Raw genomic sequence first — 18,063 nt, 5'->3', positions numbered from 1 at the left:
AGGCTTAAACCTTGGATTTGTGAGATATTAAAGGCAATGCATTTAAAGTTTAAAGGATTGAGTTTTTTATTGTTTCCAACTTGACAAAACTGGTAAGACCAATATAAGATTACATGCAATACTAAAACAATAGTTTATGAACATAATCAAGATCATATTTAAAATATTCATGAATTTCATTAAAAGTTATGCAAGGCCATTCAAAATATCTAACAGTTATAAGCCATTAATACCTCTAAGGGATGAGGCATGGCCCTTCTTGATCGGTTGCTTCTGTTTGGCAAGCATCGTCTACCATAAAGATGGTGGATGCGATTTCGTATTTGAAGTGTTAATATGTTTTTGGTGTAGTATCTAAGAACGCGCCTGGATAACATCATATTAGATAATGCTTAAATTTCATTGATACAATTGGTGGCCTGCGGTGGGGAGAGAGAGAGAGAGAGAGAGAGAGAGAGAGAGAGAGAGAGAGGACCTATGTTAGATCTTTGAACGAAAATACCACCTAGCTTTAGGTAGTCTTATCTGCTACCGACCTATTTTGACAGGTACAAGCATTTGGCAGATTCCGGTGGGATAGTGATCATCTCGAACAGGAGTGGTGTCGTAGAATAGGGCATCAGGACAAGATTTTTTTTAAAAATTTCCCCAAATTAAAAATTCACAGATTAAAAAATGAAAATTTTCATGCCTTCATACCCTATTTCTCAACAAAATTTGGAGCATGTATTGTGCGTCAAGTCGTACCTGTATCTTTGTGACACAGATGCCTATAAAGTAATTATGAAGTTGTCATGATAAATTCAAACTTTTATTTTTGATCCGTTTGTACCCACAAAATATCAACAAAAATAAATAACTTAAAAAATGTATGAAAATGAAGAATAAAAATACGAAAAAAAATAAAACTCAATACTGCTTAAGAAATTCACGATAAAAAGAGAAATATCATGATATTTCATTAAATTGCAAACGTTGACATACCTTGGGTATGTAGGTTTCTAGTGGTTGACAAAACATCATCCTATTTAACGATATTTCAAAAAAATGTCACGATATTTGTCACCATGTCCATTAGCCGATACCACCTATGAGTGGCCTAATAATATAATCACAATCACTGTCTTGGTACTGAAGCCACTTACGAGGGACATACTGGTCCTAGTGTCTGAAATCTTCTGTAATCATCATGAACCCCAAAGGGTATTCAGTATAAACATAAATCCAACTCGATGGATCTAAAACTGATATATGAGCCTTATATTAGGTTGAAAATGGGATAGAACATACAATGTAGCCAAGAGAACAGTGATGAAACCTTGTTCTAACAACCCACGCTAAAGCCCGTAGAATAAAAATGACTCAGAGACAAGTCTTTGCATCACAGATGAGCATGGCGAGCATGTTTCCAGAGTTTTAACCCATTTTGAAATTGACTGAGCATGAGTAAAATCCTAATCGCAATGAACAAGATCAAGAAAATAATGTATCCGTACAACGTTTATGTTTATTGTAAAATATAGCAAGCCATGAAGTTCACCACTACAATCTTAATCTATCATGACTGGCACATGTATGAACTGGAGCAGATGAACCTCTCATAATTGGTAATTTTGCTGTATAAATACTCACATGATAACGCTGATCCATCATATAGGCAGTGAAGTACACATCAAGATATGCACACCATGATGAAATCAAACAATAAATGGGCTCAAACCTCCATCATGAATTGAATGCAAAAAAATATCACATAACTTAGGTGCTCGGTCAGTTAATATACATATATTACATTTGCTGTAATCAAAATTACCTGTCAAATTGACTCTACCACAGAAGCTTGCTTTTCGCAACCCAACAATCCGGCACCTTCAAATTCATTCTGAAGCAGTCTCTTTAGACGCACCCTCAATCCAGAGGCCTCCTCAGGCTTGAACCACTCCTTACCAAACTGAAGAATGCTTTAGAAGTTACGAACGTAGATCGGGCATGGGAAAATAAAGACATAATAAGAATAGAGCATACCATAGCCAGATCTTTCATCCTAGCTCTTTCAGGTGCATCTTCAATAAATCTTTGGATAAAATAAAGTACAAAAAGACCACAATCATACTGGTTGTTCTGCTGAGGAACCTGTAAAAGTTCATACAACTATCACAAAAGCCAGTGCCTATGTTATTTCATTCATGTAAAAAGAACCTGTATGCTATGTTTGATTGTACCAACAATCTAATAGGAATCCATCGATCCAAGTTCTTTTGACTCAATCTAACCTTGTAAATCGTGTGTTCAGCATGGACGATTGGGTGGGATTCAACTCTTGGATCACGCCTTTTCAATTAAAAAAATTGTAGTGTGTTTATGGCCATCAGTTTTTGCATCACCATAAAAAACCTGGACATATATCGGGTTGCAGCAACCAAAAGTCGATTCCTACTAAATGGAACATATAGATCACATCTATGATGTCAGATTTAGCCAAAAAAAATGTAAATGTTGGGTTTTTCTCAGTCAATTGTAGCTACAATGGATTGTAGCAAACATTATGTACATATACACATTTGCATAAAGGTGCTCCAAGGAGCCAAGAGACACTGCATTATTTCAAGGTGGTAGTTAGTGCATACAAAATAAAACAAGAGCACATGCAGAAAATAACTGAGAATAGAAACTATGTTCAGTATTGGTAGTGATCACATAATAGTTAATTATTTATCCGTGACCTTTTTGGAGGTGAACTCAATATAATGATGAAGTTCAGGCGAAAACAGCTGATGATGTGAAAAGCTTCACTTGTTCATATTAAGACTGTATTGTAACCGGGTCGGGTTTTCTACTTGTATGTTATGTAATTTGTATTTTACTTTGTGTTTGGGTCTGGATCCAAAATACTTAACCCAACCCATTTTCTGTTTTATATTTATATATGAATTAGGGCACGACTTCCAAGTGGTTGAAATCGTCCTTTGCTGCTGCAGCCTTCTCTCTTATTCCTCATCCTTCCTTTCTGTTGATGAATCTGGTGGACCATTCTTACATGGTATCAGAGCGGGCAGAATCTCTGATCGTGGCTTCTGCACAGTGAATCGATTCCAAAAAGCCGTGTCTTGTGAGATAGACTTCTGAGGTGGGTCGCTTCTTCCACTTTCTACTTTTCTGTCTTCTTCCTCTTTCTACTCTTCTATTCCTTCATTAGTCTTCTATTTTCTTCACTCATTTGAGAGCCTCTTTTCCTTGGACCCTATACATTTCTGGATCATCTGATCCAGACAGATCTGATTCCAGATCTGATCGCCAGATCAGACCTTGTGTGCTGCTGATCTGGATTGCCAGATCAGACATTGCGTGCTGCTGTCTTCCCTCCTTTTCTTGTATTACGTCTGATTTGGATCAGATTGTCAGACCCAAATGATATCTGAGGTCTGAACCTGTCCAGATGTGTACTCTGCTATCAGATCTGATATCAAATCTGAAAACTACCATCTTGTTGATCTGAATCTCATTCTTTTTATTGCTGTATCTGTTCTGTTCAGATCTGAAACTAAGATCAGATCTGACATTCTTCCTTCCAGATCCCCCTTTACTCTTGTCTCAGTCTGATCTGAATTTATTTCAGATCTGACGTTAACCGGTCTTGTGTTCTTTGAGTGTTTGGCAATAGTCAAAAGTTGAACCAGAAAAAGGAAATCTGCAGGTTGCCTACGTTCGATTTATCCTATATTTTTCTAGTCACAACTCTGTTTTCATGAATTCTCTTACCTTGCCATCTAGTTTTCTAGGTAAGCTTATCTCCGACAAACTGAATAATACCAACTATTTGACCTGGAAGAGGCAGATACTGCCTTTTATTAAGAGTCTTGATCTCTATTGTAACGCCCCGAAATCTTAACCCAAATTTTAAGATTTTTTTTTTGAAACAGCGGAAACAAGTAATACTATAAGGTTAAGTATTCTAGAACATTACAGTGAGGAGCAAGACAAAAACATTTATTTCAGTTCATTATCAATGAATAATAACATCAGAGATTCTAAAACTATCCCTAAAACAGTAAATCCAAAATCTCGATCCGATGCCTCATCCCGCAGCCGCTCATAAGCTCTACTCTTCACGTGAAAAATGATATATTTATAGGAATTAGACTACAACTGTCTAAGTAGGAATTACTGTAATTCTTCTTACAGGTATATTATGTGTCAAGTATGTAATGCGGGTGCCGAGGGTGATTTTCAGCATATACAAGAATAAATAAAAGTCTACGCTACGACAGTCAATAATGTATCAGAAGCTAACTTGCAGGTAACATTGTTAGCAGCATTTAAATATCTCATAACTATAGATATGAATTCATGTAATGATTCAGAGGAATGCAATTATGACAATTACATAATTCAGGTATGCATTCATACATCTATTAGGCATAAAATAACATTAATTAATACCATGAATTACAATTCAAGTAGAACAATGCATTTAACATGCATTAGAAGTTAACATCACGCATCCACCAAACATATAACAATTAAGGGAACATATAACATATGCATGTTCTAATGCATAGCATGAATATGCATGATTTATGTGCAATGCATGAACATTTCATTACAACAACAACAATAACTACGCCTTCATCTCAAAACAATTGGGGTCGGCGATACACATGAACATTTCATTATCTTTCATTAAAGTTTCACTTTCCGTATGCATGCCCTATTTAATGCATATAATTTAAGTTCCTCTTTTTAATTACCGTTGCCCGCGGATACACTAAACGGGTAAAATCTCCGAGGTCAAGTTAGGTTCCCAGGGTAGCTTAATACATAATTTGTATTTTATTACTGTGTTCCAAACTTAGCCATCGACCGATATCAGGAAACAACACCATCCATCGGAACATTAGACCTTCACATCTAATGTCGGAGACACCAGAGACACTCCACGCCCACAAGTGTCACTTTCTTGGTATACCAAAACAATAGTTGTATCAAACACACCACCCCCAGGTAAAGTAGCAGACTCTCTCTAAAACCGTGGCCAGGAGAAGAAACCTCAATATCGAGTTCAGGGGACAAGAATATAGCCCACAAAGTTTTTGTATCCTCACAGTCTCCCCAAAACCGGATCTCTAAGATTCTCATACTACAGATGAGATATCCCAGAACGTATATTACACTGTTCTTATTTATTATCTTTTTATTAAAAGCCAATTATTGAGTTTTGCAATTCAGCAATCTACCCCTGCGAGAACCATCACGGGACTCCCACCTGTGGAAACACATAGAACAGTGCAATATAGAGCAATAAAATTACATTTGCAAATCAACATGCAAAAATTATTAACATAGGCTTGCAAATCAACATGCAACCATAAGCTCGCAAATTAGCATGCACAGCTCTTCACAGTCTACCACCCGTGGCAACAAGAGAACAGTGCAATAAGACAATAATATCAATTTCATAAATTTGCAAATCAACATGCAAACATAAGCTTGCAAAACAACATGCCAAGCTTTTCACGGGACCACATCACGTGGCAACACATAGAACAACACAATTAAAACCATGGTATAAATGTGATTTATGCGATGCAATTAAAGAAAGAGCAAACCAAAGCTCATGGCTCCTCAGGCCTGTGATGATTCATTTAGATCATCGATGCATCGTACGCAAAAATCATAACAATATGCAAGTTATGCAATGATACCAACATGATTCTAAATGCACATTCATTCGTACCAATATAACGATGTGCATGAGCTACCACAGTCATATGCATGTGTTCACCATCCGTGTGAAAATTGCTTTCGTGAAATCATTTAGCACACATGCATTCATTCATGATTCATAAGTACATAAGAACATTTATACAAGATTGTACATGCCAAATACACATCGATTCCATGTATGCACATGCACTTGAAACCAAATCATAAATACACAATAATTAAACATGTCCCATAAATGTAGGCACATGAAACTTTTTGTTCATAACATATGTTAACATCCATACACATGAACATAACCCAGACCTAGGAATTGAATTTCAGGGTTGCACACATTCATATCATGTATACACCTGTACTAAAATTCCAAAGTTTCTCAACAGCTTTATTTTCATTGCACCCAAGTACCCGCATCAGGTATTCAATCAATATTGCCTATTAGGCAAGGTTTCCCAAGTGACTGCCTCGCGGAAAGGCACATATCCATATGTCAACATATTTGAACTCAATGTGACAATCTTAAGCATATACAAGCTTCTGTACACATTCATCAATGGTGGATTTCATATGAAGTAAAGTGTTCTCAAAACAGGCACAATTTTGCTAACAGTCTAAATTATGTATGCCATATTTCACATACTTCACTAAAATGCACAGACAACCATAATAACATGGCTAGGTACCCTATGCCGAAAAGAACTACATGAATTTCCAATGCAGCTTGGCTACCACACAGCAAGCTCTGTTTCACAGAAAATAACAGGCACTCTTTCAGCAAACATAGCCTAAAATAAGTATGATGTATTTCGCATACTCATGCTAAAAATACATAGCCCACAATAAAACATGATCAGATACTATGCCTAAAAGAAATACATGAATACCTCCCAAATTTTTTTGAAACAAAATATCTATCAAAGATTTGTTTTATATCCATCTAAACCATCACATTCAATTATACTAGTTTTGCAGGCATTCTCAATACAATATAATATTCATTTGCTGAAACAACATCTACCAGCTGAACATTCATGATTCATTGATTGAAACATCTACCTGCTGAACATTCAAAGTCATAACGATCACAAGAATACCGCTAAACAAGTACTTCAAAGTTAACCAGAGGACAACAATATTGTCACATCTTTATCATGAGCATATACGAGTCTGATCCAAGTTAGGAAGTTTTGAGAACACAATTGTGGTCAGCATTAATTAGGTGGCTACCAATTATTTTTTTTTAGAACCTTGAAGTGAGTGTTCCTTACCCTATGCATCTTAAAGTGGGCAAGTAGCACCAGCGAAAGATATTTAACTGTTGGTAAGTTTTGCCATAAACTTCTATCCCCTATTCATCTCAGCTTTTAAACCACTTAGTGTGCCCCTAATATAAAATACTAGTTCCAACAAATACCCTATTTTCAGGACATAAATTTCACCACCTTGGCTATACTAGACATCTGCGTTGTGTTAGATTTGGTTTCCAACGACGTCCCAAATCAGTTGCAAGGAGAAGAAAGAAGAGATGGTGCTTTAGGGTGTTGTTTATCTGTCTAACGATCCCAATAAGAGAGATCATAGAGTACTTATCATTACAAAAACCCGTACAAGGCTATATAGGGCAGCTTTAGAATATTGCCCATACTTTACATGTTACAATAAATCAGTTGTAAGGGCAAGATGATAATAAATAAACAAAATCCAACATCAATTCTGGACAATATGGACATACTGAATCTGGGTATGGATCTGAACCCAATATCCAGATCCAACCAGCATTCTCTCATTAGCCTCCCTCAACTTATAACTTCCATGAACTGTTTGTCCCAGGTGAGTTTCAGAACTTGCTTCAATTCAACAGAGAACCAGATGGATTGTGTTCCTAATCCGACTTTAGGTTCCTGATAGATGGAGACAAAACCAGGTAATAGGAAACAACGACGGTGTCAGAAATCAGGTGCATATAAGGCAGAATTATTGATACAACAAAAACTAAGTACATCCCAGCCACCAGTCATTCCTGTCATAGTTAATTCATGAGGTCCAGCTAGAAACATTTAAGGGGTTGTTTGAATGGTGTGGATCTCTAAAGAGATCTGTGGGTGTTGGTCAGGGAAATCTTTATCCCCTTTTTCTGTCTTTACTGGTAATGTAAAGAGTCAGTCTTCATCGGCAAGAAAGGGAAGGTTCCATTATTCCAGTCTCTATCAGAGGGTTAAGTTGGAGCCACTCGTTTTTCAGACGATGCTTTGATCTTCCTTCGTGATAGAAAGCAGTTTCCTCCAGAGTTTAATCTCATTCAGGAGTTTGAAGCCAAATTAGAATTGATCGCAAGCCCAAGTAAGCCAGTCGATCCGAAATCATTTCCAAAGCAAAAATACGCATGTCCCTAAATGGAAAAATATTTCAGAGTATTTCCATCGTACACATGCAATACAAAGATTCTCAAATTAAACATATGTAATGAATAATTCTCAAAACAAGATACCAACTTAGTAATTGAAAGTGCATCATAAATTTCTCATATCTACACGTAATGAAATATGCGGAAGAAACCAAGAATGCTAAAGCATTCACTATGTCCCACACGGACAAGTGCAACAAGCACAAGAGAGAAAATCCACTAAGGGATATACGAAGGGCCTTATAAAAAGGCTACACACATGAAAAATAATATCACTATTATTGAAGAGGAGCTCTAGAGAGCAATACAACATACAAGGGGGGTTCCCCCTATTTATAAGAAAAGGAGACCAAAGGGGCTCCCAATAGAGTCGTTGGGAGCCCCCAACGGTCACAAATGTGACCGTTGGGGGCCCCAACGACTCCATTGTGGGGCCCCTTTTCGGTATCCAAAAAATACATTTTAAAAAATAAAAACAAAAATAAAAAACAGTAAAATAAAAGAAATAAAATAAGTACCCTTATTGGGTACTTTGTGAAAAGACCATAATACCCCTATCGGGTATTATGGTATTATTACATATGTTTTAACACCCCCCCTCAAACTTTACGGGGGAATGACCGAAAGTTTGCCAAGAAGGAACAAGAAGCGAGGAGCAGGCAGGGCTTTGGTAAAGAGATATTCTGAAGTGACATATGGCAGTGTAACTGTCCCACGAAGATATTCATCGCGTACATAATGACAGTCCATTTCAATATGTTTAGTCCTCTCATGAAAGGTGTGATTGCTGGCAATGTAGATAGCACTTTTGTTGTCGCAACAAAGCTTCAAAGCACTGGTAATTTCAACTCCCATATCTTGAAGAAGACTTCGAAGCCACACAAGCTCCATTGTAGTAGTTGCCATAGCCCTGTATTCTGCTTCAGTAGAAGACAACGAGACTTTCTGCTGTTTCTTGCACCTCCAAGCAATTAGCGAATCTCCTAGGAAAACACAAAAGCCAGTAGTTGAGATTCGATCATTTGGGTTTCCTCCCCAGTCAGCATCAGTATAAGCCAGTAAATCTAAGGATGAGAGTGAGGATAGGAATAGCCCTTTAGTCAAAGTATTTTTTATGTATCGAATGATTCGGAGCACAGCACTCATATGCACAGATGTAGGAGCATGCTGAAATTGGCTTGCAGAGTGCACAACATGAGCAATATCCGGTCTGGTGATAGTCAGATAGGTGAGGGAGCCTATGAGTTGCCTGTAGGGCGTAGGATCATCCAGCAGAACTCCATCCTCCAGTCGTAGTTTAGCATTGATAACCTCGGGAGTCTCCACCTTTTTGTCATCTGAGATCCCAGATTTGGAACATATGTCTGCAGCAAGCTTCATCTGTGACAATATATACCCTCGAGGAGAGTATGTTACTTCTATACCAAGAAAGTACCTGAGAAAACCCAGATCAGACATATCAAAATTATGTTTTAACATATTTTTAACATTAAGAATACCACTTTCATCATTGTCAGTGATGATCATATCATCAACATAAAGCAGAAGGATGATGATACTATTACCTGCACGTTTAACAAAAAGAGCAGTGTCAGTATAACATGAATGAAATCCCAATTTTAACATGATAGCACTAAATCTATCATACCAAGCCTTAGGGGCTTGTTTAAGACCATATAAAGCTTTTAATAACTGAAGAGTTTGACCTTGGTTAACATTAATTCCCGGCGGAGGGTCCATATATACTTCTTCATTCAACTGACCATTAAGAAAGGCATTTTTAACATCTAATTGAAATATAGGCCATTTTTTAGATGATGCTACTGCTATTAGAGTTCTAACACTTGTCATGCGAGCCACGGGGGAAAAAGTTTCCTCATAATCGATGCCAAATTCTTGTGAATATCCCTTAGCAACTAATCTAGCTTTATAACGTTCTAGGGAACCATCACTTTTTGTTTTGACTTTGTAGACCCATCGACATCCTATAGCTTTTTTATTTGGAGGAAGATGAACTATTTCCCAAGTTTTAGCCTTATTTAAAGCATCTAGTTCAACTTTCATTGCTTCAACCCAATGAGGAATATTTTTTGCTTGATTATAATGGGAAGGTTCATAGTAAGAATGCAAGGCAATTAGACAAGCTCTATATTTAGGTGAGAGAGTTTCATATGAGACAAACCTATTTGGTGGAATGGACTCTCTAGAAGAATGCCTAAGAGAGGTTTCTTCTAGGGGTTCATTAAGCCGCAAGAATTTTTCTAAAGCACTAATAGGTTGTGCTTCCTCACGCCGAGTGTATACTTGGAGATTGTCACCATTAGTTGGTGATACACCATTATCATGAATATTTTCTAAAGATTCCGGATGACTCAAAAGATCATCATTTGAGTCTTCTAAAAGATCATTGATAAACATATAATCAATTTCATTTGGTTGTTCCAAAATTTCAAATCCATTTTCATCTTCTAAAAAGGTCACATCTTTGGAGACAAATAATTTATTGTTCTTATAGTCAAAGCATCTATAGCCCTTTTGATTTTCACCATATCCTAAAAATACGCATTCTATTGCTTTAGGTGACAATTTATCTCTTTTATGTAAAAGAACAAAGCATTTACACCCAAAAATACGAAGACGATTGTAGTCGGGTGTCATTAAAAAGTTTTTCATAAGGAGAGATATTGTTTAATTTTGAAGATGGCATCCTATTGATTAAATAGGTGGAGGTTAACACGGCTTCGGCCCAAAAATTTTTAGGAATATTTTTAGAAATGAGTAAGGATCTAGTGGTGCCTTGGTGCCTTTATATAAGAATAAGGGTGATATACAAGATTGCACAAACTATCGTGGTATAAAACTCATGAGTCATACTATGAAACTTTGGGAGAGGGTGATTGAGTCTAGGTTGAGGAAGGTTGTCATGATATCGGAGAATCAATTTGGTTTTATGCCTGGAAGATCAACTATGGAAGCTATACATCTTCTTAGACAACTTATTGAAAGATATAGAGAGAGGAACAAAGATTTGCATATGGTTTTTATTGATTTAGAGAAGGCATACGATAGAGTACCTAGGGACGTTCTCTGGTGGACAATGATGAAGAAAGGTGTTTCTCTCAAGTACATTAGTATAATTAAAGATATGTATGAAGGAGTAGTAACCAATGTCCGCACTTGTGGAGGGGTGACAACCAATTTCCCGATAACGGTTGGGTTACATCAAGGATCTGCTTTAAGCCCTTTCCTATTTGCGATAGTGATGGATGAGCTTACGAGATCAATTCAAGAAAATGTACCGTGGTGTATGTTGTTTGCTGATGATATTGTTTTGATTGATGAGTCTAGAGCTGGGGTTAATGCTAAGTTAGAATTATGGAGACAGACATTGGAAGCTAGAGGTTTTAAGTTGAGTAAGAGTAAGACTGAATATATGGAATGTCGGTTTAGTAAGCAACGAAGTAGTGATGGGAGTGTAGTGAAGCTTGGTGAGCAAGATATACCGGTGAATGATTATTTCAAATATTTGGGATCCATCATTCAAAAGTATGGAGAAATTGATGGAGATGTAAATCATAGGATAAAGGTTGGGTGGATGAAATGGAAAAGTGCTACTGGAGTGCTGTGCGATCGTAGAATGCCATTGCGGTTGAAGGGAAAGTTTTATAGGACGACTATTAGACCCGCTTTACTATATGGTACGGAATGTTGGGCTGCCAAGAGACATCATATTCAAAAAATGAGTGTAGCTGAGATGCGGATGCTTAGATGGATGTGTGGAAATACAATAAAAGATAAGATTCGGAACGAAGAGATACGTAAGAAGGTAGGTGTTGCACCCATTGAAAATAAGATGCGAGAGAATCGTTTACGGTGGTTTGGACATATTCGGCGAAGGCCTAATGATGCTCCAGTTAGAAGGTTGGAGAAATGGGAAAATATATTAGTTAAAAGAGGTCGGGGTAGGCCTAGGAAGACTTGGATGGAGATGATAGGAAAGGATATGAATGCTTTGAACCTCACCGAGGACATGGCGTTGGATAGAAATGATTGGAGGAAAAGGATTCATGTGGAAGACCCAAAATGAATTTCTTTTTTGGTTCATATCGCTGACCCCAATTGTTTTGGGATGAAGGCGTAGTTGTTGTTGTTGTTGTTGTTGTAGTAAGGATCTAGTGGTTTCTAAAATATGTCTATGTTGTTGTAGTAAGGATCTAGTGGTTTCTAAAATATGTCTATGTTTTCTCTCCGCTAGACCGTTTTGTTGAGGAGTTCTTGGGCAAGATTTTTGATGACAAATGCCATGTTGTTTTAAATATGATTGAAAGTCATTTGATAAGTACTCTCCACCCGAATCGGATCTAAGAATGGATATTTGACTTTGAAATTGATTTTGAACTTTTGCATGAAATTCTTTGAAGAAGTTAAAAACTTCCGATTTAACATTAAGAAAATAAATCCATACGTATCTAGTATAATCATCAATAAATGTAACATATTACGAATAACCACCTTTGGATAAAACCGGAGATGGTCCCCATACATCGGAATGCACCAATTCAAAAGGTCTTGTTGTCACAAAGGTTCTAATAGGAAAAGGAGTAGACTTCATTTTTCCAAAAAATGCAATCTTTGCAATTGATATCTTTTTCTTTACAAAACTTGTTTCCAAAAGGAAAAAGATACATTTTAGAGTAACTTGGATGCCCAAGCCTTTTATGCCAAGTTTCAATATTTTTGTCTTGGACATAAGTACAAAATGAGGTATTTGGAAGTGTTAAGTTATCCATAAAATAAATGTCTCCCTTCCTATGGCCTTGCCCAATCCGCTTCCCGAACCGGAGATCCTGCACAAAGCACCCTTGGGATGAGAAAGATATTTCACATCCATGGTCGGCTATTTGAGAAACGGAAAAGAGGTTAAGATTTAATTTAGGAACTATTCTAACTTTTGGAACAAGAAAATTTTGAATATTTTTAGAATCAAGAGTTCCAATACCATTTATTTTGAGAAAAGTTCCATCGGCCGTAGAGACACAAGATAATTTTGAATTGGTGTGCACATTGGTTAATGCATTTTCATGAGGAGTCATGTGAAAAGAGGCTCCGGAATCTAAAATCCAAGAGTACGTACCGGGAGGTGATGATGAGGCAATGGCGGCACCGGAGGTGGAAGAAGTGACCTTTAGAATTTGTTGGAGAGCCAATGAGATTTGTCTAAGAGTATCTTTGAGATCCCCGTTCTTGCCGTCATCTTCTTTGGTGGTGGATTCTTCAACGGAAGCCACCTTTGGCTTGAATGCCCCATTTAGCTTTGGGCAAACGGGTTTAATATGTCCCGGCTCATAACAATGATGACATATAATCATTTTTCTTCCACCACTCCCTTGCTTACCAAAATGAGGTGGTTTGTATGTTTTAACATGATTGCCGGGTTTAGATACAGCAAGAACTTCCTCTATGCTTTTACCCATGCTATGCCTAGTCTCTTCTTGAGTAATCTCGGCAATAGCCTCTTCTAAGAGAGGAAACGTGGATCTATGGAGAAGTGAGGATATCACTTGTTCAAATTCGGGATGAAGCCCAAATAAAAATTGAAACAATCTATCTTGTTCCATTTGTTTTTGTCTTAGTACCACATCCTCCATAGCCACCCATTTAGGCTCTAAAAGAGCCAATTCATCCCACAAAAGATTTAGAGCACTATAATCTTGTATGCTCATGTCACCTTGTTTTGTGGTTCTTACTTTTTCTTGCAAAAAATAAGCTCTTGCAAGATCCTTTTGGGTAAACATACCCTTCATAAAAAACCAAGCTTCATTTGCCCGGCGGAATTTTGCAATATTTGCACATACCTTGAGTTCGACATTATTCATAAACCATGCTAGGATTTTTGCATGGTTGCTCTCCCAATCTTCCATTTGATGATTATAATCTTCAATGGCCTTGAGACGAGCATCGCCTTCAAGTGCTTTCTCTTGATCTCCTTCCATCTTTGTGAGCTTAAGTTGGGGTTCCGGAACGGTTCCCATTACATAACCCCAAAGCTTCTTGCCTTTGAGATTATTCTCCATTGCGGATGCCCACATCATGTAATTTTTTCCATTGAGTTTGAATGATAGATCGATCTTGACTTCCATTGCTACACAATGAAGATGTGAGAAAGAAAGGAAGTAGAGAGAGACACGATTTTACCTTTAGAAGATCGTATGGCTCTGATACCATGTAATGAAATATGCGGAAGAAACCAAGAATGCTAAAGCATTCACTATGTCCCACACGGACAAGTGCAACAAGCACAAGAGAGAAAATCCACTAAGTGATATACGAAGGGCCTTATAAAAAGGCTACACACATGAAAAATAATATGACTATTATTGAAGAGGAGCTCTAGAGAGCAATACAACATACAAGGGGGGTTCCCCCTATTTATAAGAAAAGGAGACCAAAGGGGCTCCCAATAGAGTCGTTGGGAGCCCCCAACGGTCACAAATGTGACCGTTGGGGGCCCCAACGACTCCATTGTGGGGCCCCTTTTCGGTATCCAAAAAATACATTTTAAAAAATAAAAACAAAAATAAAAAACAGTAAAATAAAAGAAATAAAATAAGTACCCTTATTGGGTACTTTGTGAAAAGACCATAATACCCCTTTCGGGTATTATGGTATTATTACATATGTGTATATTCCAACGCTAAAAACATGCAGATTAGGGATTTTAAACACTTTAGGTTCACGCGTATGGGTCATGAAGCAGCTTGTCACATGCTGGATACCCAATAGACTCTAAGAGTCATAAGAACCCTACCTTTGAATTGAAAAATCCCAAAACAAGCTCGAACAACAACACAATGCATGCTGGAAATTGACGCATATGCAAAACCACAAGAACCCTAACTTAGAAATCGCAGACCCCAACCCTTTTTTTTCAATTGGGTTCCTGGTAGTCGAAATCCCCAAATCGAGTGATTTGGGGTTTTCGACAACCCTTGCAATACACCCCATTACTGACCCAAAATCAGAAAACCCCAACTTCATGTTCGATTTGATCTTCCTTTCACAACTACCGAAATCCCATCCATCTCCTTCTTTCAGGGTTCTGAAATCCCCAAACTCTAAGGGTTAGGGATTTCCGGCACCATGAGCCCGAGAATCCCCGTCTCCATTCGGGATTCTCGGTCTACCACACACACCCGAGCAAATGCTATAACCACAGAAAAATCACAGTGAACCTACTTGTTCCGACGAGGAAGAGACTGTTGCGGTTGGGAAGTCGTCGGTGCCAGTGGTCCCGCCGCCGCACACGAAAACAAGAAATCGGGGCGAGAGACAGAGAGAGAAGGACGAGAGGGTGGAAGAGAGGGAGAAAGCCAGCGAGAGTGGGAGAGGAGGGTTTTGGGGCTCCTTTTTGTAGAGGGGAGCCCAAAAAGGGAGGGTTGTTACCCTCACCTCCGGCGGCTGCGCAATCCCCCCCCCCCCTCCCATCGATCTCTCTGGCGTTAGGGTTCTGAGAGAACCCTAACGCCCTTCCTTATCAGGCAACCCTGTAGCGGCTCTCAACATATATCTTCTTTCTTTTTGTTTTTTTTCACTTTATAGGGTACGGGTCGGGTCCGGTTCTGAGCCCCACGACCCGTGACTCGAGATCCAACAATAAAGTGGATCCGGGTCCAGTTTTGAATATGGATCCGATCACGTTATAAAGGTGGATCCACAGGTTGGATCCAAATGGGTCCAACTGTGACTCAAACCCAAAAAAAATTTATTTATTTATTTATTTTTATTATTATTATATATATATACTAATTTACATATGTATGATTCTTATGGATCCGGGAAGCGGATCCTAGACCCAAAACACCTAAATTCTACCTAATTGCATAAAAATTCGCATAAAATTTTCGGTTATTACATCTATGGACACCTAGATGGAACGATTTCTGCACCACCAGAATTTATCGTGCAGTAAGTTATGGATGATAAAGGGGAGGCTTCTAACAGGTTGATTCGAAATCTCGAATTTACAACTTGGAGAAAACGAGATCAAGCTGTTGTAGCCTACATACCTCTACTCTTTCACAAGAGGTTCTTGTAGGTATTCCAGATGAGTGCTCATCGATGGAGTTGTAGGAACAACTTGCGAAGACCTATTCACAAATTTCAAAAGCAAGAATTATGCATTTGAAGAGGGAGTTTCAACTCCTAAAGAAAGATAATGACTGTTACAGAGTATATGAACAAAGTGAAGATCACAGATCAGTTGGCTATGGTGGGTTGTGTGATTTCTGATAAGGATAAAGTTCAACCAACACTAAACGGGCTTGGATCAGATTATCATATGTTGGTAACATCTCTCCTGTGTCTTCCTTCACTTCCTAACTTTGAGGATCTTCGGGCCAAATTGCTACAATATGAAATTTCCATTAAAGGAGAAGATGTAGGCAACAATTCAGGAAGCCAAGAAGTATTGTTTACAGGGACATTCAGGGAGAGGACGTGGACACTTTCGAGGAGGACATGGACAGATAAGAAATAATCAAGGGGGGCGTGGATTGTTGCCCACGCCTAACACACTGTCAGGTTTGTTTTCGGGAAATCAAAATTTCAAAAATGTTCCAACATGTTATTTGTGCAACAAAAAGGGACATATCAAAGTAAATTGTTGGCACAACTCGCAAAACAAGGGGAAAATGAATGTCACAGGGTCGTCAAGTAAGGGAAAAACTGGAGGAAATCAAAGGGATGAAGACAATGTCAAGAATCTTTTAATATCAGCTTTGTCAGGATTGAGTTTCAAACAGGGTGATCAGGGAACTTGGTACATTGATTCTGGATCTGCAACCCACGTGACAGGTGATATTGGTAAGATTTTGAAACCTATCCCTTATCATGGAAAGGCAAGTATTAAAACTGGAGGTGGAGCTCTCCATCCAATAACTTACACTGGAAATATGAATATTCCTCTTTCCGATGGTTCCCTAAAATTGTCCAATGTTTTTCATTCTCCTAATATTGTCAAAAATATTATTTCTATTCCTAAACTAGTTGATGATATTCACTCTTGTGTCGAATTTACTCCTTCTGTCTGTGTCAAGGATCCACTCACGAAGAAGACGCTCGTTGAGGGAGAGCGAAAGGGAAACATGTATGTCCTCAAAGAAACTTCTTCACCTATTCGTAGGGCTGGATCAAATTCGTCCATTGATCAGTCATTCAAATTGGATTCATCTAAGGATTGTTTGAGTTTGTCTTCGTTTAATAAGCCAAATATTTGGCATCGTCGTTTGGGTCATTGTAGTAACTCTTTTCTTGAGAAACTTGTGTCGAGCGGTTTTATTTCAAAGTCAAGTCCGTATAATAAGATTGATGGTTTCCTTTGTTCTAGTTGTCAATTGTGTAAGAGTCGTGTACTTCCTTTTAATTCAATAAATGAAAGAACTTATTTTCCTTTTGAACTTGTTTATTCTGATGTTTGGGGACCTGCTCCACAACCATCTTTGTCGGGTAGTCGTTACTATGTCACATTCATTGATAGTTATTCCAGATATACTTGAATTTATTTTATGAAAGATAAATCTGAGGTGCTCAAATTCTTTCGTTTATTTCATGCTCTGGTTGTCAATCAATTCTCGACAAGTATCCAACATTTTCAGTGTGACGGAGGGAGAGAGTATCTATCAAAGGAATTTACTGAATTTCTCCAAAATAAACCGCTTACCGATGAGATTGTTGAATAATTTGGCTCCTTATTTCGTATTGTTTGGTACCCAACCTCAATACAATCAACTACGAGTGTTTGGATGTATGCTATGTTCATATTGATAGTTCTCAACGTAACAAATTTCAGGATAAAGCTTGTAGATGCAGGTTTGTTGGGTATATAGATGAATATAAAGGATATCGATGCTATGATCCAGACACTCGACGCATTAAAATCT

At 37.9% G+C, this 18,063-nt stretch overlaps 1 protein-coding gene across 2 annotated transcripts in view; it reads right to left on the bottom strand.

The window, feature by feature from the left end:
* Positions 1 to 1,601: 1,601 nt before the first annotated feature.
* The window catches only part of ULP1D (UB-like protease 1D), a 113,019-nt gene continuing 96,557 nt past the window's right edge, over positions 1,602 to 18,063 (bottom strand). For both annotated transcript variants that reach the window (XM_090005600.1, XM_090005601.1), the window contains 2 exons: positions 2,026 to 2,133; positions 1,602 to 1,951 (listed from right to left, as the gene is read on the bottom strand). In XM_090005600.1, coding sequence (XP_089861726.1) covers positions 1,817 to 1,951; positions 2,026 to 2,133 — 243 coding nt within the window. In that variant the 3' untranslated portion in view covers positions 1,602 to 1,816. The remainder of the gene's footprint in view (positions 1,952 to 2,025; positions 2,134 to 18,063) is intronic.

This window comes from Nuphar pumila, chromosome 5 (genome assembly GCF_984573655.1).
Source record: "Nuphar pumila chromosome 5, dmNupPumi1.hap1.1, whole genome shotgun sequence".
Classification (NCBI taxonomy): Eukaryota; Viridiplantae; Streptophyta; class Magnoliopsida; order Nymphaeales; family Nymphaeaceae; genus Nuphar; species Nuphar pumila.
The sequence above is the reverse complement of the archived record's forward strand: the minus strand, read 5'-3'. Positions and strand labels throughout refer to the sequence as shown.